Raw genomic sequence first — 27,281 nt, forward strand, 5'->3', positions numbered from 1 at the left:
CACTCAACTCACATAATCAAAGTCTCATTTGAATTACTGCAGAACTTCAAATTAATGGGCAGAATTATCTTAAACTTTTCTTAACTGTTATAAGCCTATCACTCATCTATGCTAAAATGAAGAATAGTTTATTTTAGCATAGTTTCAATACTATTTCTCAGTATTTCATGAAGACCGTGACGTCCAGGCCTTCTGCAACCTGGATGAGGCTCAGAACTCAAGTTAACCAAGTTCCCAGCACACACACAGCAATGCAAGATGAGGCATGGAGAGAAAATGAAGGGAGTGCTAAGTGCTTCTGACCTGAGGAATATAAAACTGACAGCAAGAGGCAGGGGCAGAGAATGAAAGGGTTGAAATGAACAAAAACACAGAAGAGAAATAAAATAGCTTAAAAATGGGATGGATTGGCAGCCACCCTTCTAAAGTTCTGAATTCTAAGTCCAATAGGGGCCTTCAATGCCTACCTACCCCTTTGAGTAACCCACGCAACCTCTGGGCATTTACCTAATGAAGTTACAGGTGTCTCCAAGGAAAATAAAAGTACTACAGACACCCAGGAGCCAGAAGCAGGGTACAGTGCTCTGTGCTTGTACCTTCCCTACCCCAATGCTGAAGTGAATGTGAAGTGCAGGCACAAGTGAGTCATCCTCTAGCATCCTGGCTGAAGCAGAGGCAGCAAGCACCTGGTGTCCCACTCAGAGGATACTGGGTATCAGGGTATAAGGTGAATCCAGGGTATAACCATGCCCTCCCTCCTTCAAGGCACACCCACACTCCAGAGCAATGGGATACAATGATAGGTCCCTTGCCACTCCCTTTCCTAGGGGAGTTGTAGGATTTTGTGACTTCATCTCAATGAACCAAAGACCAGGACAGAGATGTTCAAAATTTAGGTGAAAATGTGTGTTCCAAAACTAAATTCCCCTGACATTTGGTTCTTCTTCCCTTTCTTCAATATTTGATATATATATATACACACACACATATATACATATATATGCAGCATTTTTAGACTAAGTTAAAAAATGACACACTATATAAATTGATTTCTAGACATTATTAAAAATTGCTCTGAGGAAAGAACTGCATACACAGAGGCATGTAGGGACCTCTGTGAACAAGCACACAATGGACATTGGGGCTCCATGTGATTCCCTCCCTTCAAGAGCGGCACAAACAGCCTCACTGCACTGAATCTTCTACACCCACTTGTGACCCCAACAACTCCGAGAAAACATGTGTGTCCAGTGTCACACCAGACAGGAATACCTATTCATTCAGTATAGACTTTTATCTTCCTAGTTCATTAAACATATACAATAAAATAATAAGTGATCACTTTAAAATTATCTGCAACAAGAGCTTTTACAAATTCTGGCTATTGATTCTTAAGAAACTAAATGGGCTCGGCCGGTGCCTGTGGCTCAGTGGGTAGGGCGCCGGTCCCATATACCGAGGGTGGTGGGTTCAAACCCAGCCCCAGCTAAACTGCAACAACAACAACAAAATAGTCGGGAGTTGTGGCTAGTGCCTGTAGTCCCAGCTACTCGGGAGGCTGAGGCAGGAGAATTGTCTAAAGCCCAGGAGCTGGAGGTTGCTGTGAACTGTGACGCCACAGCACTCTACTGAGAGCGACAGAGTGAGACTCTGTCTCTTAAAAAAAAAGAAAGTAAGAAAGAAACTAAATGGGCTCTATTTTCATTAAGAGCTTCTACTCCAATTCTTGGTTATTTCCACCAATCAAGAACACCGAAAGAATACATAAAAGTCAGTGGTTATTCAGAAAAATTAGCAGAGTAAGATACACCAATCTTAAAACTATTATTAACTGTTCCTGTCTAGCCAACTCCCATTATTCTAAATACGCATGCCTAAGCAGAAACCCAGAAAGCAACATTTCTACTGGATAACTACTCACTTTGAAACTGTCTGGATGATAAAAACATCTTTTCCTCTCACGGACTCTTGAATTTGTACTCTTGTTTCTGGGAGGAAAAGGAAAAGAGGGGTGGTGAAGGCATATAATTCAAATATTTCAAAACACACAAAAAATATGCATCGTTACTCCCCAATGTTAAAAATATGGAAACTGTAACTATTATAAAACTCAGTAGGCTTCAAATGCTACAATGGATAATAAACATACAGCCATTAATGATACTTTTTAAACATATTCAGTTAGATGACAGCTTTAAGAATGAATTACGTTTCTGACTTGATTAAGCAAATCCACACTTCCCACTCTCTTTCTGTGCAAGCAGTGAGTGCTGTACCCCTCTGAGAATAGGATCTTTACAGGAAATTACACACTTGTTCATTAGACTCCTATCACTTAAGAACTTGTACTTATGTTACAAGTTGTGAGAACAAAGATAAGTAGGATCTAACATCCCTAATCTTAAAAAATCTGGTATCAGCAACAAGAGAACAACTGGATAAATCCACTATGGGGCATTCTTCAAGACAAGCTCTTGAACAGTCAATGTCACAGGAAGAAACAAGAGAAGGTGAGGGAACAGACGAGACTGAAGAGATACAGTAAACACTGTTTAACCAAGAATCCTGGTTTGGAGGGTACGAGGCACGGTGGCTCACACCAGTAACTCCAGCACTTTGGAAAGCCAAGACAGGAAGTTCACTTGAGGCTGCAAATTCAAGACTACCCTGGGCAACATAGCCAGACCCTGTCTCTACAAAAAGTTTAAAAATTAGCCAGTCTTAGTGGTGTGTGTCTGTAGTTCTAGTTATTCCAGAGGCTGGGGTGGGAAGGTTGCTTGAGCCTATGAGTTTGAGGTTATAGTGAGCTATGATTGTGCCACTGCTCTCCAGCTTGGGCAATCCAGCAAAACCAGTCTTATAAAAAAAAAAAAAGGTGGGCGGCACCTGTGGCTCAGTCGGTAAGGCGCCGGCCCATATACCGAGGGTGACGGGTTCAAACCCGGCCCCGGCCAAACTGCAACAAAAAAATAGCCGGGCGTTGTGGCGGGCGCCTGTAGTCCCAGCTACTCGGGAGGCTGAGGCAAGAGAATCGCTTAAGCCCAGGAGTTGGAGGTTGCTGTGAGCTGTGTGAGGCCACCGCACTCTACCGAGTGCCATAAAGTGAGATTCTGTCTCTACAAAAAAAAAAAAAAAAAAAGGTTACAAAAGACCCTTTAGGACAACTGGGTAAATATGAATATAGATCAGATATTAGATGGTTAGAGAACTGTTAATTTCTTTAAATGTGATGATGATATCACATTTAAGTAGGAGAAAGTATTCTTAGGGGATGCATGGTCAGGTATACAGGGCTTAAGTGTCTCGACTTCAGCAAGTCACTCTCAAATGGCTTCCACACATACACGTTCACAAATGTTAACTGCTGAACCCAGGTAGCAGATAGAAGTATGGGTGTTCAATGTACTATTCTTTCAACTTTCTTGGCTGTTTAAACATTTTCATTAAAAATGCTGGAGAGGGCGGTGCCTGTGGCTCAAAGGAGTAGGGTGCCAGCCCCGTACGCCGAAGGTGGTGGGTTCAAACCCAGCTCCGGCCAAAAACTGCAAAAAAAAAAAAAAACAATGCTGGAGAAGGCTCAGTACCTGTAGCTCAAGCGGCTAAGGTGCCAGCCACATACACCTGAGCTGGCGGGTTCAAATCCAGCCCAGGCCCACCAAACAACGATGGCTGCAACCAAAAAATAGCCGGGCATTGTGGCAGGTGCTTGTAGTCCCAGCTACTTGGAGGCAGAGGCAGAAGAATTGCTTGAGCCCAGGAGCTGGAGGTTGCTGCGAGCTGTGACATCACAGCACTCTACCGAGGGCGACAAACTGAAACTTTGTCTCTAACAAAAAAATAAATAAATAAGCTGACTCCAGACAGCATTGGAAATGACATAGGAAAGCCTTGCCAATCAATTTACTCTCTCCACAATGTCTTTGTTAGAAAAGTGAAAATGCTGAAGGCCGAGTTTGAATTGAGAAAACTCACGGGGCTTCATGGTAAAAGTAGCAGTCCTGGAAAAGCTACTGGGGACAAGATAGGTGCTAAAGTTGAACGAGCTGATGGATATGAACCACCAGTCCAAGATCTGTCTAAAATTCAGGCTTGTAATAGTGATAAATAGAGTCCTATTTGTGAAGAAAAAAAAAAGGAAAGGAAAGAAAGAAAATGAGCATCAGGAAGCTCTGGATGTTAATCCCGACTCTGTGCAGTTTCTGGGACCCTGTCCCTAATATCATATCTAAACTATTTTTCAGTACCTGGGAAAAGTAAGAAATCTACAAATGTTAGTTTCCTCTTTCCTTCCCAATAGACACCAAATACCTTCCTCCCTTCTTTCAGAAACCTGGAGAGTAGACCAGCCTCCCCATGTCTTCCAACACTGCTCCTCCCCTCGTCCCTCCTTGCCAGCCACCCAAGCACAGAAGCCAATTCCACTAGTGGCAGAATCTTTCCCAAACTCTGCCTGCATAATTTCTTCAGTTACACTTTTTCCCCTACTGAAGCTACATAGGGGCTGTAGGAGACAGGAAGGAGGCTACAGAGATGAATACTGGAACAATGAATTTGTGCTATTTCATGGAAGCCTGCAATAAGCTTTACAGTATTTAAATACTAGACAAAATCCTGTATTAGAAAAGGAATGAGAACAAGTATTTATTGTGCACCTCTTATACGCTAAGAACTGTGTTAAGCACACAAATTTTTCCACTTAATCCTCAAAACAGCCCTAATTATTTACAGGGTAGAAAGGTTAAACAACTTATCAAGCTAAGGTGTACGACTCTCAAGCCGACGCAAGCTGTCCATTGCTCCTGTTAGAATAGTTTCTAAAATTCACCATTTCTAAAGAAATTACAAAGATTAAATAACATTTCTTTACAACTTGGGATAATTTTTTTTGTTTTTTGAGACAGAGTCTCATTATGTCGCCCTTGGCATCACAGCTCACAGCAACCTCAAGACTCTTGGGCTTAAGTGAATCTCTTGCCTCAGCCTCCCAAGCTGGGACAACAGGCACCCACCACAACGCCCAGCTATTCTTTTGTTGCAGTTGTCATTGTTATTTAGCTGACCTGGCCGGGTTCAAACCGCCAGCCTTGGTGTATGCGGCTGGCGCCCTACCCCCTGAGCTACAGGTGCCACCCTACAACTTGGGAAGATTATGTAATAACATATACTAATTAGCAGAAAGTAGTTCCTAGTAAGATTTCATGAAGTCTAACCCATGGCAGCTTAGGTGGAGGTAAAAAATAACCACCTAAAACCATGGTCCCAATTCGACCAATGGTCAAGCTAATGTTTTCATTCAGCTGACAGCTGGTTCATACGTTTGCAGTTTTATCCTTTTTCTTTTAAAATTTCAGATTAATATGAGGTTGCAAATGATTAGGTTACATTATTTCCATTTTTTAGGTAAAATCCAAGTTGTAGTTGAGCCCTTAACCCAGGAGGTGTGCCACATACCCCTGCATAGTGCCTGTTAGGTAAGAGCTCACCAATCCTCTGCCCTCCTCCCCCCTCCCCTTCACTTGAATTTAATTGCATTTTTCTGTCTCATGGCACGTATTTATTCATCTACTGGTTTCATGTTAGTATTGAGTACACTGGATACTTGCTTTTCCATTCTTAAGATACTTTACTAAGGAGAATGTTCTTCAACTCCATCCAGGTTAATCCAAAGATGTAAAGCAGGGGTCCTCAAACTGTGGCCGTGGGCCACATGAGGCAGTATGATTGTATTTGTTCCTGTTTTGTTTTTTTACTTCAAAATAAGATATGTGCAGTGTGCATAGGAATTTGTTCATAGTTTTTTTTTTTAAACTATAGTCCGGCCCTCCAAAAGTCTGAGGGACAGTGAATCGACCCCGTTTAAAAAGTTTGTGACCCCCGATGTAAAGTCTCCATCTTTTTTTATAGCTCAATAGTATTCCATAGTATACATATACCACAGTTTATTAATACATTCAGGATTGCTGGGCACCTGGGTTGATTCTACATCTTGGCAACTGTAAATTAAGCTGCAATAAACAATCTAGTGCAAATGTCCACAATCTAGATTGTGGTAGATGACTAGTAATGGGATTGCAGGATCAAATTTAAGGTCTACTTTTAGCTCTTTGAGGATTCTCCATACTTCTTTCCAAAGAGGCTATATTAGTCTACAATCTCACCAATAGTGCAAAAGTGTTCCCTTCTCACCATAACCATCGGCAGCTTTGGGACTTTGTGATGTGGACCATTTTCACTGGGGTTAGGTTGATATATCAAGGTAGTTTTGATTTGCATTTCTCTGATACCTAGGGATGATGAGCATTTTTTCCTGTGTTTGTTGGCCATTCATCTGTCTTCTTCAGAGAAGGTTCTGTTCATGTCTTTTGCCCAGTAATAAATGAGATTGTTTGCTCTTTCTACTTACAAAGTTTTTATTGAATGTGGTCTAAGAACTGAAATTCAAGCCTCCAGATGTGACGTGCACCAGGGTTACATATCTAGTTGGTTTTAGGGAGAACTAAAAAACCCCACTCTCTTCTACCTTTCCTGCCTAACTCCTTGCTAACAAAACTAGATGACTGAATCAAATCATTTCAATAGGAGAGATGCAGGACGCAGCCAGTATGACATAGCTCACAAAGAGATCAATGTTATTCATGTCCAAGATAGCTCACCTCTGTTAGGTTCCTGGTAAACCTGCACTTTGCCCATCTCTACCCCCAGCCGCCTAGAGAAGAGAAAGAGGAGGAAGGCTAAAACAGCGATAGAACAGATCCAGCAACATTACTACTTAAAGAGATGTGCAAGTTGTTAACAGTAAAATAAAATTTTCTTACTAAAATTTAAAGTCAGTATAAAATTGTATGTCAGTCTATTATTTACCCCCTTCACCCTCACCACATGTCAACCCAGGAAGGCCCACACAGCTGGCCTTGGCCTGCCTCCTCAGCCGTCTTCCTTATGCTCTCTGCACCTGAGACTCACCAAGGCCTCTTCTGCATGCACTGCAGGGCCCTGAAGCCTGGCTGGAAGGCTCTACCTCAGACTTTCACTTGGTGGCTCATTCATGTTTCTTTTTTCTTTTCTTTCTTTTTTTTTTTTGAGACAGAGCCTCAAGCTGTCGCCCTGGGTAGAGTGCTATGCTGTCACAGCTTACAGCAACCTCCTACTCCTGGGCTCAAGAGATTCTCCTGCCTCCACCTCCCAAGTAGCTGGGACTATAGGCGCCCGCCACAACACCCGGCTATTTTTTTGGTTGCAGCCGTCATTGTTTGGCGGGCCCAGGCTGGATTCGAACCCGCCAGCTCAGGTGTATGTGGCTGGCGCCTTAGCCGCTTGAGCCACAGGTGCCAAGCCTCATCATGTTTCTTAATTCAAGCCCAATCCCCTTAGTTTAAAGGCACGTGAGCACCAAAGTTAAAGCAGGACAACTGCCCCATTACTACTCTCACAGTTTTCTTCATAGCATTTGACACTATCTGAAATTATCTTATTTATTTTGCTGACTTGCTTTCTGTCTGGCTCCCATACTAACATGTAAATTTCATAAGGAGGCAGGCTCTTAAAGATTCTCTATACGTCTCCCCAACATCTAGATCAAGGCCTAGGGCGGTGCCTGTGGCTCAAGGAGTAGGGCACCGGCCCCATATGCCAGAGGTGGCAGGTTCGGATCCAGCCCCAGCCAAAAACCAAAAAAAAATATAGATCAAGGCCTAATACATAGCAGGAGTTCAGTATTTAGCATCTAAAACTATACTGAACTATAAACTGTTTTCATACAGTATACACTTCAGTGTTCTTTATATGAGTACTCCAATAATTCTGTACATTATGTAGTATCTAACACAATCCCTGGTACTTATGAGGCACTCAATAAATGAATGAATACAAGGAGGTGTGACAGTAGACAAAAAGGTTAGCCCTTGATACAAAGATTACACAGATTATCAAGTTTAAAATATTACTTAATATAGATTTTAATAGTACAATAACTCACTCAGCAATTTTCTTTGAAAGCTCCATACACGATGAATTAGAATTTGCTGAAAACAACACCAGACCTCCTTTGGTTATGTTCATCTTGGTTTCTAATTCAGGTGGCGCCACACAAAACATCAAAACCTTCTTGGTTTTCCAATTCTCAGAGCCTAAAAGGATATAATATGTATTTAAGAGCTACCATATGATATGAAATAGACACAGATGGATTTTTTTTTTTAAATAGCAAATGACTTCGGCTAAAGGAAATTAGTTTCCACCATAATGGTGTCTTTTATATTAGAGATATATGTATATGGATGAACAGAATTCATTTGTACTTTAGGATTCCAAATTTATGGAAATATACTATCATATGATTAAATTAGTTTTCATAACCACTAGGAATAAATAATAAACTTACAAGAAAGGCGGAGCTGACGAGCTCAGTGTTTTACTGTTTGCTGCTTAAAGTCAATTATGGACAACCTCCTTTTATTCTTTGACAACAAAATTCCTCCTGGATTAACACACAGAAAAATGGCAGAGCCATTAGCAAGGACATGGACTGATTGATCCTTAAACAAAGAACAAATGACCCATCTATATCCAGCTTTTCCTGTAATCCTGTCTACCACACAAACTTCTCCTGGCCTCTCCAGCTGCCCCTTGCCATCTGAATGTCTAACATTGGCCTTGTCGTCTTCATTTTACTCACCTAGAACTGGATAATAAGGAATGTTAAGTGACCACCCAAATGACAGGTGACAGGCCACAAATAAAAAGGACCCTGGCCTAGAAGTCATGAGAACGAAGGTTCCCACCCCCTCCACTCTGAGCTACGTCCTCATCTGCAACAGGGCTATAGGACCAGGCAGAGCAGCAACCACCAGGCAGGCCGTGAGGGCAGGGCCCTTCCCAGCAAGCCCACTCTGTCTCCGTTGTTGGGAAGATTATGGAAATATAAATGGGCTAAAACTAAGCTATCTTTTTTGTTATTCTTAAATTTTAATTACACCAGTAAAGCATAAAACCATACTCCTTATAAAAACCTGAAATTTAACAGTTAAGGCTAAAGTCACCAGCCCCAACCCCAGGCTCATCCCCACCCATCTCCCCAAGTGAGGGTTCTCATTTGTTTGGTATGAACCTTGGAGCCTTTTATTCTTCTGTGTACTCACGTGACCACCATAAAAATAATGTGCGCAAAAAATAACATGCATCATCCAGTGTTTCTAACACAAAAAGCTACCACTATCCAAATCTATGATTTGCTTTTTCAATTACCTATTTTAGCAAGTTGAGTTAGAAGATATAGACAGAGTTTGCTCTATCTGCTGAAAGACAGTCTGCTGTCTAGTCTTCCACAGTGTGGATATGCACTTTCAGCCAGGTCTCAAGAGACCTTTGTGAATGTACAGTGGGACCACCAGGTCACAAGCAGTTGTAGGTCAGTACCCCCAGCAGGTGAGGAGGGCACACTTCCCACAGAGCACCCCCCAAGGGGCATTCCAGCTAGCACAACACAGGATTTCACAACAGGAAATATGGCAGACTACAACACCATCTATTTTAAATTTACAGAAAAATTATAAACAGAAACATGCCAGCTGTGACCAAGGAGGACCACTGGTGCCTTTTGGTAGGCTTTGAAGTACAGATCAGCAAATTACAGCCCACAGGCCAAATCAGATCCTTCCAAGTCCTGTTTATGTAAAACACAGCCACAATTACTTGTTTACAAATCGTTTCTAGATACAATAATAGCATTGAATGTAACCCACAAAGCCTGAAATATTTATTTGATAACACTGAGTATAAGCTGGGCAAGGTGGCATGTCATCTGTAGTCCCAGCTACTTAGCAAACTAAGCCAGGAGGATCGCTTGAGTCCTGAAGTTCAAGGCTGCAGTGAGCTATGGTTGCACTACTGAATTCCAGCAACTTGAGTAACAGAGACCCTGTCTCTAAAAAAATTTTGTAAACAAACAAAAACTTGTTTTAAAACAAAACAAAAAGCAATCAGTATGGCCCACAAAGCCCACTTATCACTTTGTCCTTTATAGAAAAAAATCGCGGACCCCTGCTTTACGGGAGAGTGTAGCATCAAGGGCAGAGTGGCTGGTATAACTGAATAATACATTTAACCATTAACATTCAGAGGTAGAAGGAGTCTTAGTTGACTTCTAAGGCCCATTTTCATGAATAGACATCTGAGAACAGAGGGTGTCGGTCCAGGAATGGAAACAAAACCAAAACCAATTCTCCTATAGTTGTACATACAGGCTTTGGAGTCAAACTCAAGTTTGTATCCTGGCTCCTACTTCCCCTTAAATCACAGCAAGGTCTTGCATAAATTCCTTAGCCTCAGTTCCTTCATCCACACGAATGCAAAAACTGACCTCACAGGTTACTGTAAATTTCTGCAAGGCTCTTAACACAGTACGCTGCATATAGGATGTGCTACATTTAAATGACTCCTCATATCTGGGTTATCTACCAAACCAGTACAGTGATACAGTAATATGCACGGGGTGGGAGGGGGGTGGCATCTTTTCGTATCCCCTAACCTTTAAATAAGAAGCTCCTTAGAACAGTGTTGGTAGGAGCTAGAACACTTAGAATCAAAGTATTTTAGGGGTAGGAAGAGATCTCAGAAGTAATTCAGCCCATTCTCCTAAACCTGTTAGAAAACCATCTGCAGGATTCCTATCAAGGTACCATTCCACAGAAGCTGTAACTGATTCCCACATCCACTGAGGGCCCATCATTCCAAATTCTTCCTCAAAACAGGCTGACATTCTGCTCCCTAAAGACTACACCCACTACTCCTGGTCCTTTCCTTGAAGGTTTATAGGAAACATTACATTTCTTTTTTAAAGGACAGCCTCCATCCAACCTATTTCAAGACAGGCTGCATTTTGTGTCTTTTCTCCAGGGATTTCTTGAAGTGTTTCCTTATCCTTCATCATTTAAATCAGTGATTCTCAACCTTCCTAATGTTAATACAGTTCCTCATGACCCCCACACAAGGAGTGGTGTCTCAGTTCCTAAAACCATAGGAAATATGTGTTTTCCGATGGTCTTAGGCGACCCCTGTGAAAGGGGAACGGGTCGTTCGACCCCCAAAAGGGCCACGACCCACAGGTTGAGAACCGCTGATTTAAATGCCCTGCAACTCACTGACTGTGGCCTCTGAGTTTCCAGGCTTCTCTAACAGAATTCTAACCTAAGTCCACTCTCAAAATGACATGGGTAGGGGTCCTGGGGAGCATCCACTTAAAATGGAACTACTAATATAGTCATGTTTTGTAACTAGTCACTTCACAAGCTGTTCAAACATAAGGGCTGTTTCTAGTTTTAGTTCTCCTTTCTCCAGCTGCAAACTCAGGTTGTGCTCTTTACTAAGCTTCAAAAAAGGAGTTTTAAAGATTATCCAGAATGAGGCTGGCAAGAGGCTCATTACAAGGTTTTAGTGTAAAATGAAAAAAGAATGCTCTTTCTTGTACCCTCAATGAATCCCCAACAATAAAAAAAAAAAGAGAATGTTCCTATATTTTTTTATGATCTTCAGTTCTTCTATGTTTATTCTAAATTTACTCTAGAATGTGTGAAAATTACTTAACATGAATGAAAACATATCCTTTTCAAACAAATCTCAGCACTTTAAAAAGCAAATCACCCATATGCCTGAGGTGGCGGGTTTAAACCCAGCCCAGGTCAAAAACTGCAAAAAAAAAAAGCAAATCACAATTGTCTTTGAATGTCACAATTTTTTAAGTTTCATGAGTGAGGAACCACACTGAAAGAGCTCACTTCCTCTGGACAGACATTCATTTCAAAACCATTCATTCACATTCAGATGAGGAAGGCTCAGATTAAAGTGTGTTGTTTTCCTCTAAAGCGGTGATTTTCAACTAGTGTGCCATGAAAATTTTTGATTACATTATTTTTGAAAGAAGTTCAAAGCAAGGTAAGTATATTCATTTACTGTTTTTTTAATCAACATAATTTAAATGTGCCAAAGAAGTTTAACTATAGGTTCAAGTGTGCCATGATATAAAAGAGGTTGAAAGCCAAGGCTATAAAGCATCCACTATGTAAATAACTTCTACTTAAAAATAGCTGGAGGCCCACCTGCTTGGGAGGCTGAGGCAGGGGGATCAAGGAGTTGCAAGGTACAGTGAGCTATGATTACACCACTGCACTCCAGCCTGGGCAACAGAGACTGTGTCCCTAAAGAAAAAAAAAAAAAACTTAAATCACCAGACTAGGAGCAGAAAGACTGGGGTCTGACTTCCAGTCACCAGCCGCCAGGCCTCAGGCTTATTACTTGGCATCGCTGGCTCTTGGCCTTTACCTTTCAGACCAAAGAGACAGAAGCTTTGTAAAAAAGCTTCCCTCCATCAGAATGTAAGGACCAGATAACAGAGATTTTTTCACTGTTTTTTTAAATAGTGTTCTCTGAGGTTTACCCAGTGCCTAAAAGCACCTGACACATGGTAGAGGCTCAACAAAGGTTTGTCAATTGAAGCCTAACCTCGTTGAATTGCAATGATTAACAAACCAAACCAAAAGTCTTTTGTAAACTAAAAGGCATCATTAAGTATACAAATTATTATTTGTGCTAGTGACATATCCCAGGACACATACACAAAAAGTATACAAATTATTATTTATGCTAGTGACATACTCCAGGAAAATTTCCTTTTTTTCTATTGCAATATTGAAGAGGATCTGAAGGGCAAAATCTTATGGAATTGCTCTTCCAGTCCTGTATGACCCCCGGTGCTTGCTCATCTCTCCAAGGTAACCTTTTTCTCATGGTTGAAAACCCAGTGAAGCAGGGACTACACTACAGTGACATCCAGTTTAGACAGGAAGTGAAGTTAAGAGCAAACTCAGGGCTGCACACAGCCTGTACACAGCAGACACGCGGGCTGCATACAGCCTCTACAATGCAGACGCGCTCATCGGTGCAGTTTGCTGTATGAGACAATAGGCTGCACAGCCTGTCTCACAACCCACAAAAATGACTAGGCATCCCGCTGAACTCCCCACAGAGGGAGCAGAATAGGACAACTATCTAGATTTTGGGAAATGTCTGTTCTAAACATGCCTTGTTTGGGAAGCAATTTATACACATATCAAGTGCTAAAGAAAGATATTCAGTATGGCCACTTCTGGAAATTATCCCAAGCAAAGAAGAAAAAGGCTTAATTGTTCAACGATGGTCAATACAAGGTTTTTAAGAGTAAGTACAATGGACATGTGTAAAGATTCCATAGCGGGGCAATTAAGTAAAACTTAGAATACGCATTCGATATAATAAATATTCAGCACTAGGCTGTAGAAGTGCCTAGAGTTAGGCTCTGATGACGACTGGATAATAACGCTAAGAGGAGGGCAGGAAAGTAATGTCAACAAGAAGGGTATGTTTTCGTGAGGTTCAATAACGTGGGTGGATTTTTCCTATTTGTGCACTTAAATTTTTTAAACACTAGAGATCACACTTAGTCGGGCCCAAAGCCTCATTCTGCATTTTCAAATTCCTTACAAAAGCTAAACATCCGAATTGAGCTAACATTCGCATTTTTTAGAAGTCTTTATCAATATAACATATTGGGGGCAAAACATTTTAAAGTAGGATAATACTTAAAAATTAAATTGCAGTCCTCCCCCCAATCTCTGCTGGGGTAAATTCGAATTGCAATAAAATCATCCCTTATGGGAAGGGGTAAGAGAAATGCTCAAGACTAGCAAAGACAGGTAAATTAAAACGCGGGGCCCGTGTCAGAATACGGATGCGAGATGGCTGGGTAGCCGCTGAACAGTAGGTCCCATAATTAGGACTTGGAGAGAGCCCTGGGGGCAGCGCGCCAGGCCCAGGCCCCCGGCCCTGCCGCGAGAGGAGGAAGGGGACGGCGGCGGCGGGCGCGAGGCCGGCGTACGCGGGACCCGCACCAGACGCCGCCCGGGACCCCGACCCGTCCGGCGCCGCCGCCCTGTGCACCTGCGCCCCGCAATGCCGGAGCCCGCCAGTCCGCGCCGCCACTCGCCACCGGCTCCCGCCCGCCTACCTGGCCCCGACCCCAGCCCCGGCCCCGCCGCAGCCTCCGCTGCCGAAGGAAGAAAGAGCCAGATCTCCAGTCAGCGTCTCTAGGAGCAAAATGGCGACTCCATGCGCAAGAACGGCGTCCGCGGCCACTGCGAGGCCCGGGGGCGGGGCGGGGCGGGGCGGGGCCAGAGCGGCGCCTGCGGAGGCACCTGGCTCCGGGCGGTGGGCGTGGCCCACCGGGTGGGAGGGAAAGGAGTAGCGGGCGAGGCCGCAGGGTGGGGTCCGGGTAACGCGAGGGCGGCGGAGTAGGCGGGTTACGCCCGTTGGGGCCCTTGGGTTGGAGCGAGCCCACCGCCTTTGGTGACGGCGAGAGCCAAGTTAACGGAAGTGGTCTTAGAAAGGTCTAGGTTCAGGCTTTACTCGTCTGTAACCTTGGGCGGGTCGCTTCACATCTCTGACAATCAGTTTCTTCGTGTGAAAAACGGAGACGATAGCCATCACCCATCTCATAGGGCTGATGTGAAGATGGAATAGGACAACACCTACAGCACCCTTAGCACACTTCCTGGCATTTAGTAAATGTTCAGTTATTATCACCATGATTACTTGTCTTATTGCCCTTTCTTCTTTTATTATAAAGGAATTAGAGCTTTTGGTATCCATTGCCTGAATTCTTCATAAGTCAAATATGTTTACTCTTCATCATATACAGTAGCACCTCCACCTCCCTACATCGATCACCTCCTTAAGTTGACCTATTTGTCATAGACTGGACTTGCACCACATGTACTCAAAGGAATACCTCTTTACGTTGTATCTTGACCACTTGGACTGTGACACGTTACATTAATTTACCCACTCTAACCTGGCCAGTTGAGTCCACTCTAACCAAGGGATAGAATGTGTGGGCTCGGCTCCATAGGTGTTTTATTTTTCTTAAGTATGTTATTTTTCCATGTTTTAGTATTACAGCGTATTGGATTAGGCCTCATGTCCTATTGTTTATAACATGTTGCAGAAAAATTTTTTTCAACATGAAGGATTGGTGTGAATTATAGATACATCCTATAATTACTGAAAATGTTTACAGTTAATCAAGACATGGTGGCCCAAAGGAAAGAACTTAGAGTGCTGACATTGAAGGAAAAGGCTGATTTTCTGGAAAGCAGCAGCCAAAGAAAGATGGCAGAACATTTTGGTGTTAGCAAGAACACAGTTAGCAACATCCCAAATTGTAAACATGAGTATTTGGACAGACAAGGTAAGGAAAGCAGGGACCTATGGCAGAAAAGGAGGAAAACTTCCCTCGATGAAGTGAATGAAGCCACATGAAGCTAGTTCAAACAAATGAGAGCAGTTAGTGCCTGAATCTCTGGGCCAATGATCCAAGAAATTGCTTAAAAATTTGCACAGGAATTCAGAGTGGCAGATTTCCAAGCATCAAGTGGTTGGCTCAAGAAATTTAAACTGCAACACAGTATTTTCTAGAAGGTCTTGTGTAGTGAATCCAATGAAGTTCCAGTAGAAGATGTGAAGGCGTTCATCAAAAAGTTCCCAGACTTTGGCAGAGGCTTCAAAGATGATGACATCTTTAATGCTGATGAGCACAGCAGACTCTTTTTCAAGGCGATGTCTGACAGGAACCTCACGTCAAGAAGGGTGAAAAATGTAAGAGCAGAAAACTTTCCAAAGAATGTTTCACAGTTCTTCTTTGCACTAGCTCGACCAGAGGGGAACTAAAGCCCTTGGTCATGGGTAAATCAGCAAAGTCACACACATTCAAGGACCTGAAGCCAAGTCTCATATTTCTGTGCCATCTCTGAAATGTTTGATCTCTTTACTACCACTCTCTATGAACTTCCTTAGAAAAGGGAAAATGGAAGTATAGGAAAGAGAGAAATGTCTTGGTTACTGAGCTCTAAATAGAACAAGTTTGGTAGCATTTCTCATAATACATTCAATTGTTGCTATTAATAAAACCCCTAAACATGACTAAACACAAAAAGGAATCTAAGTTCTCTGCTTCTGTATTTGTGAAAGACATGAAAATCATTGGTCAGAAAAAGGGCTATGCACTCCAGCTGGCTCAGTCTTCTCCCTTTTATCTCCAGCCAGAAAGTACTCACCCACAGGTACCTTTCTCACTGGTCAGTTTGAATCAAACTGGAGAGGCAGTCTCCAGCTTTTAAAGAACTGCTGGGCTTTCACAGAAGCAGAAGCAAGCATCAGCCTCCAGGTCCCAGGAAGTTAAGTTTTTACAAATTCCTAAGAGCTGAGTCACCACAGGGAAGACCTGGCTGGGGTATCCTTGAGAAGACCTCTGTTCTCTTAGACCTTACTTTTTCCGGGTATCCTCTCTCAAATCAAAATAGGATTTTAATAGAGGTAAAGGTCTGAAAAAGAACCATGAAACGATTTATAAGTTGTCTCTTTAAAACCCCCATCCTTTGGAGGAGGAAAACCTATATTCCTCCCAGAGACCTTTAATGAAAGGGGCAGAAAAATTTTCTTTCTATTTTCTAACGTCTTAAACTATAGGAGATCACTCAACAGAATTGTCTTGATGAGGGTCACCAGAGATAAGGTCAGCCAAAACCACCAATTATAGGTAAAATAGCCTAAAGCCAGACGTTGAGACTGGTTTTGTAGATCTAAGCCCAACTACCAAAATCCCTCTTTTTTTCTTTTTTCTTTCTTTTTTTTTTTTTGCAGTTTTGGCCAGGGCTGGGTTTGAACCCACCACCTCCAGCATATGGGGCCAGCGCCCTACTCCTTTGAGCCATGGGCACTGCCACCAAAATCCCTCTTTTTAAAAAACTCTGTTTTTCTTCTTAAAATAGAGATGACGGTCTTTGAGATGCTGGTCTACTGCCATCCTCACTGCTGGCAAATTAATAAACTTCTGTTTTCTTTTTAAAAATCACTTGTCCTAGTTATTCTTACTGATGTAGCCTCAGGGACAAGTACTGAACCTTTAGTAACAGGATCAGAGATCATTGGGAATTAATAGTCACTCATTTAGTTAAAGTGGGAATGCAAATTAATACATTCCTTTTGGAAAGATGTTTGGAGAACACTTAGAGATCTAAAAATAGATCTGCCATTCAATCCTATAATTCCTCTACTAGGTATATACCCAGAAGACCACAAATCACATTATAACAAAGATATTTGTACCAGAATTTTTATTGCAGCCCAATTCACAATTGCTAAGTCATGGAAAAAGCCCAAGTGCCCGTGGACCCACAAATGGATTAATAAATTGTGGTATATGTACACCATGGAATATTATGCAGCCTTAAAGAAAGATGGAGACTTTACCTCTTTCATGTTTACACGGATGGAGCTGGAACATATTCTTCTTAATAAAGTATCTCAAGAATGGAAGAAAAAGTATCCAATGTACTCAGCCCTACTATGAAACTAATTTATGGCTTTCATATGAAAGCTATAACCCAGTTATAACCTAAGAATATGAGGAAGGGGGGAGGATGGGCGGAAGGAGGGTGACTGGTGGGATTACACCTGCAGTGCATCTTACAAGGGTACATGTGAAACTTACTAAATGTAGAATATAAATGTCTTAACACAATAACTAAGAAAATGCCAGGAAGGCTATGTTAACCAGTGTGATGAAAATGTGTCAAACGGTCTATAAAACCAGTGTATGGTGCCCCATGATCATATTATGTACACAAGTTTGATTTAATGAAAAAAAAATAAAGAAAATCATTGGTCAATGGAAAATCTTGAGAACCCTTCTACTTTCTCTGGGAAAACATATATTGGTGCATTAGTCTAGAATGTAAGGTGTGATTTTTGCCTGTATTTGTAGTTATTTTTGTACTTTGAAACATACCTGTAAATGGAGCCTATGTGAATTATGTTCCACTGTATGCATATTATAGTTCTTTCTTATTAGAGCAACTTGTGTTTTCCTGATAACACATACATTTTTAGTATGTATTTAGTAGTTCACAGTGTTGTAAATTTAGAGGGACTTTTAAAAAATAGAACTTGTTTTAATTTCCATCTGTTTTGTAACATCTATCCCTATATGTAAATGATGGGTTGGTTGATATGTAAAATGAATACAATTTGAATGCAATTAAAATGCTGTTTTTGGAAGAGATGAACTACCGATATACATATTAAATGAAAAAAAAAAAAAGAACCTGCAGCCCAAAGACCTCCCTGTCACTTGGAAATGAAACAAATGCACATGGATGACTGGTGCACACGGTGCCCAATTTGAGGAGTAAGGGGTGAGAGGTATAAACCAATAAATGAAGAAGAATAAGCAGTCTGTTCTACTGACAGTAGACAGCTGTCATGGCCAGCCACAAATGAATCATCTCACAAAAGTGATACTGAAATTTTTGCCTCCAAACAGAGGCAGAAATCCAGCCTCTTGACCAAAGCCTCACCAAAACACTTAGAGCTCCTGCAGTGAGTCACCACTAAAACACAAACCTGTGGTCCACCCGTAGAAACAGCTTCATCTGCTGCATCAGTTAACCCACTGGATGCTGCCCTCTAGGTCAGTTCTTGGAATACAGTGCAGCCAGAAATGATACAGAGTGTTTCAACAAAGTTGGATTTACCACATCCCACGAAATCCATGTTTGGTCCCCACCAGACAGTCCATCTCCCATGGCAGAATTTGAAGGAGTGGATTTTGAAGGTTTTCTTACACTAGATGAGGCGGCAACCTGTAATGAACCAGACCCAGAGCAATTTTCCAAGAGATGGTGACCAAAGTACAGACCAGAATAAAAGTGTAAGAAGCAGCTGACAAGATGAAAGAAGCGGGTGAGGATGACACAGAAAAGAAGAGGATGTCAAGCATTTGATAATGCAATTAAGTCATTTGCTGTGGTAAAATGCCCAGGTGTGCTGAGTGGTGTAGCCAGTGATTTCTCCACTTCTGTTTGTAACAAGAATAAGAAACAGACTGATACTGACTCTTTTATCAGAAACAACTATTAACCCATAAGAAAACAGTAAATGTGTTGATTTTGTATGATTTTACTGGATTTTGATTACGTATGATTTCACGTGATATTCTCTAATAAAAGCTGTACAAAATCATGTACATATCAGGTACTTTAGGCCTAGTTCCTTAGGTTGACTGCCCCCATATGTTGACCAGTTTGTTAGAGTTCCTTGGGTGGCCAATTTACAGGGGTTCAACTGGAATACAACATAATAATAACAAAAGCAGGGCAGGTGTGGTGGCTAACACTGTAATCCTGGTGTTTTGGGGAGCCAAGACAGCAGGATAACCTGAGGCTGGGAGTTTGAGACCAGCTTGGCATTATAACCAGGTCCCATCTCAAAAAAAGGTGGCTTTCGTGTAAACCTAGTACTCTGGGAGGCTGAGGCAAGTGGATAGCTTGAGCTCAGAAGTTTGGGACCAGCCTGAGCAAAAGTGAAAACACTGTCTCTACTAAAAGAGAAATACAGGGAGGCAGAGCATGATGGCAAACAGGACAGATATGTAGCCCACCTCTCCCAAGTCATCAGGTGAGAGGAAGGGGGGTCTGGACCTTTTCCCTGCGTGGATTATTGCTGTAGGCAGACAGCTGGAGACACGCAGCGAATTGGTGGATTGCTGTATATGAGGTGTAATTTAAAACCATGGACTCTGTTGTAGAGATTCTCCCTGCTCTGCTGTGCTCCCTGCTCACGGAGGACAGCAGCTTGCAATTCCTGGCAAAACCCATTTGACGAAAATTTATTTCTGAGCCGAGTTTAGCGACCCAAAAAGGGCCCCACTCAGAGCCACAAGGGACTAAGCAACCCGATGGAAAATTGAAGGGAAGGGATCCCACCCAGGAAACAGACATTTTGAATTGTCCAAACGGCGGGCACCTTCCCCCAGAACAACAGGAGTGATTAAATAGAGCAGACTGTTCTGGGTGGGGAATACTGGTGTGGGCTGGCAGTTCAGGCTCTGCGGCGAACTGGCTGGTGGCTGGACTCAAATATCTATACTCAAAAGTGAGACTCTGAGCCACATAAACTGAGCAGAAGGTTTCCATGCGCTGCAGCGCGCCGCCAACCACAAGACCCTGGGGCAGCCAGCCCCTCCCCCACAGCAGGATAACCAGTTTGCTGGAGAACGCAGGAGCAGAGTGGAAAGATTTGTGAAGCCTGGACTCCTGCACCGAGTTGGGAGGTCAGATACGAGTGCAGTCCGGAACAGAGCAGCTAAGGTTGCACAATTAGGTAAAAGAACTTTTACACAAACTCCAAAATAGCCATCAGCCAGGTAGGGTGGTTACTCTGGTAACAGTTTAAACTGTGAATCAGGTATAAGCCTGGGAACAACTCACAGCGCCACCTGGTGTCCAGAAAGCATATTGCATTATAAATATATTCCTACGAAAGTTGATCCCTACATCATACATATAGATCTATATTTCTACATATATACGAGAATAATATTTTTGTGGTTGGTGCCCTTCTTTTCTTTTCTCTCATCATCTTGGAGGAAATATTGTTAATTTTTATTATTTTTTATATATACTTTTTTATTTTTATTTTTTCTATTTTTAATTTTTTCTTTCTTCTTTTTTAACGTTTTTATGAATACCACTTTTTTTCTTTCCCTTCTCTCTCCCTCTTCTTCCCTTCTTATGGTTTCTGAGAGTGCTAACATCAGATTTCTAGAGGGTTTTTTGTTTGTTCATTTTCTTTGTATGTTTTTTACCTTTTTTCTTTTTTTTATTTTTCTCAATTATTCTATAATTATCATAATTTTTATTGTAGTTGCTTTCTTTTGTTGTTGTTGTCTGTATGTCTATGTGTTTCTGATTGATTGTGCATCTGTGGGCTTGTGTGTCTGGTAGCCTTTTTATTTGTTTATTTGCACATTTGGTCTCAATAAATTTGGTGTTTCGACCTGCAATTCTGAGCTCCAAGCACTCCCCTCCACTCTCACTCTGAGGTCTGGAGGCCTGTCCCCTAGGAGTCCAGATTCTTGGGTCATTGCTCGAGGGGTGTGGACAGGGCCTGGACTGCAGCTGGTCAGTGCTGATTCTGCAGCACGGGAGTGAGGAGACGACAGTCGGCTGAGAGGGAACCACACGGGAGTGGCAGGGCCCTGAGGCGCAGAGCAGCAGCCGTTTTGGCAATAATACGGCCCACCCCCGGGTATTCTGAAGCCACAACCCCTGTCTCCCTGGGCAACCAGAGAAGGCTGGGCATCTTCTCTGATGGCAACCACTGCGGAACAGATCTGGGACTGAAACACAGGCCCCGTGAGTAAAGGATTTGCCTGTAGCAGAACCAGCCTGGGTGGAGCTCGGGGACTAGAAAACACACACACAGACCAGGGAAATTCCCAGGGTGGGGCTGACCCAGAGGACCGCTTTACTGAGTCTAAGACGCACCCGGCTCTCAGGGGATCATCAGCCCATAGACAAAGGAAGGCTGGAGGCTAGAGCTGACCGTGCTACGAATACAAACCTGCAGGAGTAAAGACAGGACCTGAGGTACAGATTCTGGGAATTTAAAACAGTTTCTCTTTTGCAGAGGATGTATCAGGGACAGAAACAAACTCCCACAAAGTTGTTTGGTTCTGTCAGTAACATCTATCAGGGGTGGAGCTGGAACTGAGTGAACACCCCCTAGCCTCCATCAAGCGCCCAAGGTTGTCAGGCCTCACCACCCTCTGCTGGATAGAGGCAAAGAGCAGTGGCCTGACTGAGCAGACACAGATTTCCTTGTGATTCAGGCAGGTACAAACCCCTGGAGTATCTGCTCACTGGAGGCAACTGAGTCACAGCCCTATGAGGGCTATCAGTGATTGGTGGTGACAGAGGTGCAAGGTGGGGAAGGAGGCATCAATCTTCCCAGACTACTCTATTTGCTGGGCGGTCCTCCTGACATCACAGAGCACTGGAGCAAGTCATATTTGAGTTGTCACCAGACCCCTGTGACCCAGTTCCCAGAGACCTTTGAAACTCTCACACCTAAGACAGATGCTGACTGAGACAATTGATTTGGACCTTTTGAACTGAGCCAATCTCCTGGGGACTTTTCAAGTGGTGCCCTGGGTGTGTGGTTGTAAGAAGGTTTGATTTTTCCTTTTCCAGTTGTTGCCTGTGGGAGGGCGGGGTGACTTAATTGCTGGTATTTCTCCACAGCTGAGACTTCAACCCAGAGTAACTGTTTCACTAGGGTCAAATAGAGACCAGCTGAAAACAAGACAAAACCACTTAGCCCCACCACACCAAATAGGTCCCCAGTCTCTCAGGCCGTAGCATTGTACGGATCCTCAACAAAGCTCCAGGGGAGGGCAGCACCTGTGGCTCAAGGAGTCCCCAGGAGACAATGAGATGTTGTTAGAGGTCCAGATTGCATAGGTTTAGGTTTCAGTCACCCATAGAGTAAAATTCACTTTTACTGGAACTCTGATCTCTTTCAGTGGGGTGATAAAAGATACCCTTCTGGGCTCAGTGCCCATCGCTCAGTGGTTAGGATGCCAGCCACATATACCGGGGCTGGTGTGTTTGAACCCGGCCCAGGCCTGCTAAACAACAATGACAACTACAACAAAAAAATAGCCGGGCGTTGTGGTAGGTGCCTGTAGTCCCAGCTACCTAGGAGGCCGAGGCAAGAGAATCACTTAAGCCCAGGAGTTTAAGGTTGTTGTGAGCTGTCACGCCACGGTACTCTACTGAGGGCGACATAGTAAGTCTCTGTCTCAAAATAAATAAATAAATAAATAAAAATAAAAAAGTTAATCCTCTGGACATGGTTAATTCTCAGACACTAAACAGTTATGTGTCAATAAAGCCATCCCCCTGTAGGCCCTACCTTCTCTCATCAGATTTAGGCCCTAAAAAACAAGTAAATATGCACTTTAAAATGCAATCAAAAGACTAGTGAGAGAAAAAAAAGACTAGTGGTAAGATTTTAAAACCACAGACTTATTGGCATCCCATAGGGTGCACACTGTAAATGTCATGAGCAGTCAAACTTCACAGTAGGAAAATTATCCTTTTTGCCTTTGTTCTGAGATTGATTGATACTGACAAGAAGAAAATGAGCCAATTATAAATATGTTTTTTTTTCATTCTAGTTATCATTACCAGTGAATTAGAATTAGCCATAAGAATTTTATGTATGGGATGTTGTGATTACATCAAGAGTTTTCTTTTTCTTTTCTTTTCTTTCTTTCTTTTTTTTTTGAGGCAGAATCTCACTCTATCACCCTGGGTAGAGTGCCCTGGCATCATAGCTCATAGCAACCTCCAACTCCTGGGCTCAAGTGATCCTCTTGCCTCAGCCTCCTGAGTAGCTGAGACTAGGGCATCCAGCACAAAGGCTGGCTAGTTTTTCCATTGTAGTAGAGATGGTGCTTTGCTGTTGCTCAGGCTGGTCTTGAATTCCTGAGCTCAAGCAATCCACCCAGGGTGCTAGAATTACCAGCATGAGCCACCATTCCCAGCACCTGAAGAGTTTTCTAAATCTCTGTTACACTTCCTGTTTTTGCAAGTAGATTGAGAGTAATTTTAGATTCGTTTGTTATTCAGTAGTTTTGCAGAATAACAAATTCTAATTTAGAATTAGAAGATGAAGCTAAAATAGTAAGAATCTTAAATTGAAGGGCCGAATGGAGCCAGAACATTGTAATAAAGCATAGGCTTGGTCAGAATAAATCCCAGTTCAGTCACCTGTGGGACTTGGGCACCTGTCATTTCAGTCTCCTGAGCAAGTCTGTAAAATGGTCATTACAAGTCTTGCAAGATATTTCAAATATTGAATGAAATCTGTTAATTGCTTACTGTGGTAGGCCCTCAGATATTTATTTTTATTTTATCATGCACATTATTTTTCCTACCTTTTGATAGCCGTTTGAAATGTAGGTAAAGGGAAAGACTTATTAAGTAATGATTATAAAAACCTGTAAGCTAATCATTTACAGTGATTTATTGTCTGTCCAGTTTCTGGGTGTTTTTTTTTTTTTTTTTTCTTTTGTATAAACCACACCACAAGAAAACCACATTCTTAGACTGAAAGAGCAAAAAAAATGTGTCCATCTTAATGGTAAAGTGAAAAGCATTGGCTTACAGATGATCTGGAAAGAAGTTTTAGCTCACTTGAAGTGGAGATCTTGGTATTATTGTACTTGGATTCTAGAAATCTTTTACTGATCTTCCCGACTATTATAAAGAAATCAGTCAATTCAATATTGATGTAAGTTATTTGGTGCTCTCATACATGGCAAAGGATTTGGTAAGTGAAAAGTTCTTTGAACAGTAAAGCAAAATCAAGTAGGAAAAACTGAGGATGAAAGGTAATATTCAGATACAACTTCAATAAAATCCAAAGTGAAATAACTGAAAAAAAAAAAAAAAGAAGCTGCTGCAAAACACCTCCCTCTGGTGCGCCTTACACAGAGACTTCCTGGGAAGGTCATTCTTCATCCCCACCTTCTGTACAGATGCTGATATTAGTGCCCATTTGTCAAGTAAGGAAGCTGAGGCTTAGAGAGATGGACGGATCCATCTGGGTCATTTCTACAGTGAAGGGGAGGTGAGATGCAGACCCTAGTCCTAGTGACTGACAGCAAGATTCTGTTCTTTCATTTCAGCAATCATTTGGAGGAAAAGCCTGTGTTTTCTGTTACACCATACTTCCAACAAACTTCTATCAAAATATAGGAAAGATTCTTTTTCTTCCCTTAAAGAAACTGTTAAAGAGAAATGTCTTAGACTTGAGCATCTTGGTCCATCTTTTACAAGCAGCACTCTGACCCTTGAATATGGCCAACGATGTGCCGCAGGCAGGCTGAATACGTCCCTTAAATGCAAACTCTTTGATTGCAGACGTTTACATAGGCATAGGACTACCCCAAAACTGCATTGGCACAGAACTGACCACATGCTTTACATTCTGCCTTTGTTCCTTTCTTGCTCACTGCCCATAGTTGTGTAATAAATAACCCAGACTCATGCTTTAATACTAAATGTTATTCTTTTTTATGATTTGACTGGTCTCAGGTAGGTGATTCTTAATTAGGGCCTTTTATACAGCTGCAGTCAGGTGGTTGCTGGGGCTGCGGTCACCTGTTGGATGTCTGCCACGGCGCACTCCTATGGCCTAAATTCCAAAGATAATGAGAATGGGAGGTTTGACCTACAAGGGATTTCAATAGTTTTTGCAGAATGGAAGGCAGAAGGAAGAGTGGTATCTGCTGTATCAGAGCAAGGTAAGCTTCAGACCAAGCACCTGAAGAAAGGGAAATTGAGGAGGAACAAGCATCTCACTGTGGAACCCCGGAGGCAGTGGTATGCTGCAGCCAGCTCACACTGGCTCATTAGAATGCCTTTTAGACAACACTTCAGTGTTATTATCCTTGTATGGTGCAAGTGCTATGTAATGCTGTGCTACTGCCCACCTCCCTTCCATCAAGGAACAGGAGCCCATTTTTCAGACACTTCTTGAGTGCCATACTTGTATACTGTGCTGGGTACTGGGCAAGAGCAGCCAGCAAGGACAAAAGGCCTGCCTTCGTGGGGTTTACAGTCCACAGGGGCTGGGGTGGGAATACTTATCAAATAATCACCCAAATAAATAATTAGAAATTGTGATGAACTCGATGAAGGAAAAGCACATGCAATAGTTTTGTTTGGGGAGCAGGTGCTTTAGGGAAGGTTTGAAAGTGACAACTGAACTACAATTTATCTACAATTGAGATACAAAATTTAAGTGAGAGTTGTGGCTGGGGGCGAGGAGGGAACTCAAGAAGAAAAGCATGCTGGGAGGCAGGAATAGCGTGTGTCTCCAGAGTTCAGGCACCTGGTGCCCAGGCTCAAAACGATGGAGAAGAAAACAGGCGAGACCAAGTGGATCCTGCACCCAACCCACTCTAGCTTCAGAGGGTGGAAGGGAGGAACCTATTGGTTTCCATATCTGAAAGGTCCAGAGACCACTGACGTCAGATTGAACTTGAACTCAACTAGGCCTGGTCAGTATCTCTCTCCCTCTCTCTTTTTTTTTCTCTTCCCCTCCTGACAGCCTAACAGCAGCTGCAACCAACAAGAGACAGCAGCCCTCAGTCCCTGGTCGGGGAGCTGGGGATGGTGTCTTCTGGGCTCCAATTGGTTCAACCGCCTATCTTTTGAGCCAATCGGAGCACAGAGAAGGGTGAGCTGCTCTGATTGGCCAGATCAGGTCACATGCCAACACGTGAAGGGTGGAGTCAACGCCAAACAAAGCCGGGCATTAGGGGTTTGTCCACAGGCAGGAGGGGCGAAAGCCCTGCAAAGGTCTACTGGAAGGGGAGTCAAGTTTTGTCATGCTCTTTGTGAGGAGGTGTGTCCTTGTAAAGTTGTCAAGCGAAGGATGTCTCAAATGACTCCATTTCATAAAGTATCCCCTAATTTGTGATTCATAAATTGCGATGCTTGTATTCTTCTTCTGCAAAATAAAAGGTTGAATAACGACTGGCTCCCTCTAATTAGCTGTGCATCCTTTTATGAATGATTTCATGTCTCACTCTTGTGAAAAGTCCTAAATGGAATTGGAGAGGCTGTGTGGTATGGGGTTAGCAAACACTAATGCAAGGCCTCCTGGTTGAAATTCTGTTCATTGCTTTGTCATTGAAAAACCAGTATCTCAGTTTCCACAACTATGTGGGTCAAAATGCCAGTTTTGAGACAGACTGTGGTAAGGTCCATTATTTCACTTCCCAGAAACACAGTCCAAAGAGTCCTTTCTCATTTCTCCCTTGTAAGTTTCAACTTGCGGGCCTTATCAGTGTTGCTGGGAGGGCTTCATTTGTTTCCCTCCATGCGGATTTTACATTTCCTGATTTGTGTGTATCACGAAACTTTTATAATCACCCAGTATTAAAATGGAGAGAATAATAGTATCTACCTTATGCTCGTGGGAGGATTAAATGCTGTTTATGTATATGTAAAGCGTGTAAAAGAATACCAGGCCTGAACTGACACCTGGTAAGAGCTACATGTTTGTTTGTTACTTTATTTTATCTTTTCAAGAGGTAGAGTCTTGCCCAGGCTGTAGTACAGTGGTGCAATGATGACCCACTATAACTTCAAACTGCTACTTAGTCTGCCCTGGAACTAATTGCATGAGAAGCCATGCCCAGCTACTAAAAAAACCTTTTTTTTTTTCTTGAGACAGAGTCTCACTCTGTCACCCAGGGTAGAGTGCCATGGCATCATCATAGCTCACAACAACCTCGGTCTCTTGCAATCCTCTTGCCTAAGCCTAACTAGCTGGGACTA

General features: G+C 42.6%; 1 protein-coding gene across 2 annotated transcripts in view; it reads right to left on the reverse strand.

The window, feature by feature from the left end:
* Positions 1 to 14,001, reverse strand: part of PRPSAP2 (phosphoribosyl pyrophosphate synthetase associated protein 2) — a 79,165-nt gene extending 65,164 nt beyond the window's left edge. Inside the window, exons 1-5 of one of the 2 annotated variants that reach the window (XM_053568626.1) lie at positions 13,969 to 14,001; positions 8,381 to 8,476; positions 7,976 to 8,126; positions 6,654 to 6,706; positions 1,922 to 1,988 (exon numbers count right to left, since the gene is read on the reverse strand). In XM_053568626.1, the coding sequence (XP_053424601.1) occupies positions 1,922 to 1,988; positions 6,654 to 6,706; positions 7,976 to 8,094 (239 nt within the window). In that variant the 5' untranslated portion in view covers positions 8,095 to 8,126; positions 8,381 to 8,476; positions 13,969 to 14,001. Of the gene's footprint in view, positions 1 to 1,921; positions 1,989 to 6,653; positions 6,707 to 7,975; positions 8,129 to 8,380; positions 8,477 to 13,968 lie in introns of those variants that run through there. The other variant, XM_053568627.1, reaches the window with a different exon arrangement.
* Between the last annotated feature and the right edge of the window lie 13,280 nt (positions 14,002 to 27,281).

This window comes from Nycticebus coucang, chromosome 18, assembly GCF_027406575.1.
Source record: "Nycticebus coucang isolate mNycCou1 chromosome 18, mNycCou1.pri, whole genome shotgun sequence".
NCBI lineage: Eukaryota > Metazoa > Chordata > Mammalia > Primates > Lorisidae > Nycticebus > Nycticebus coucang.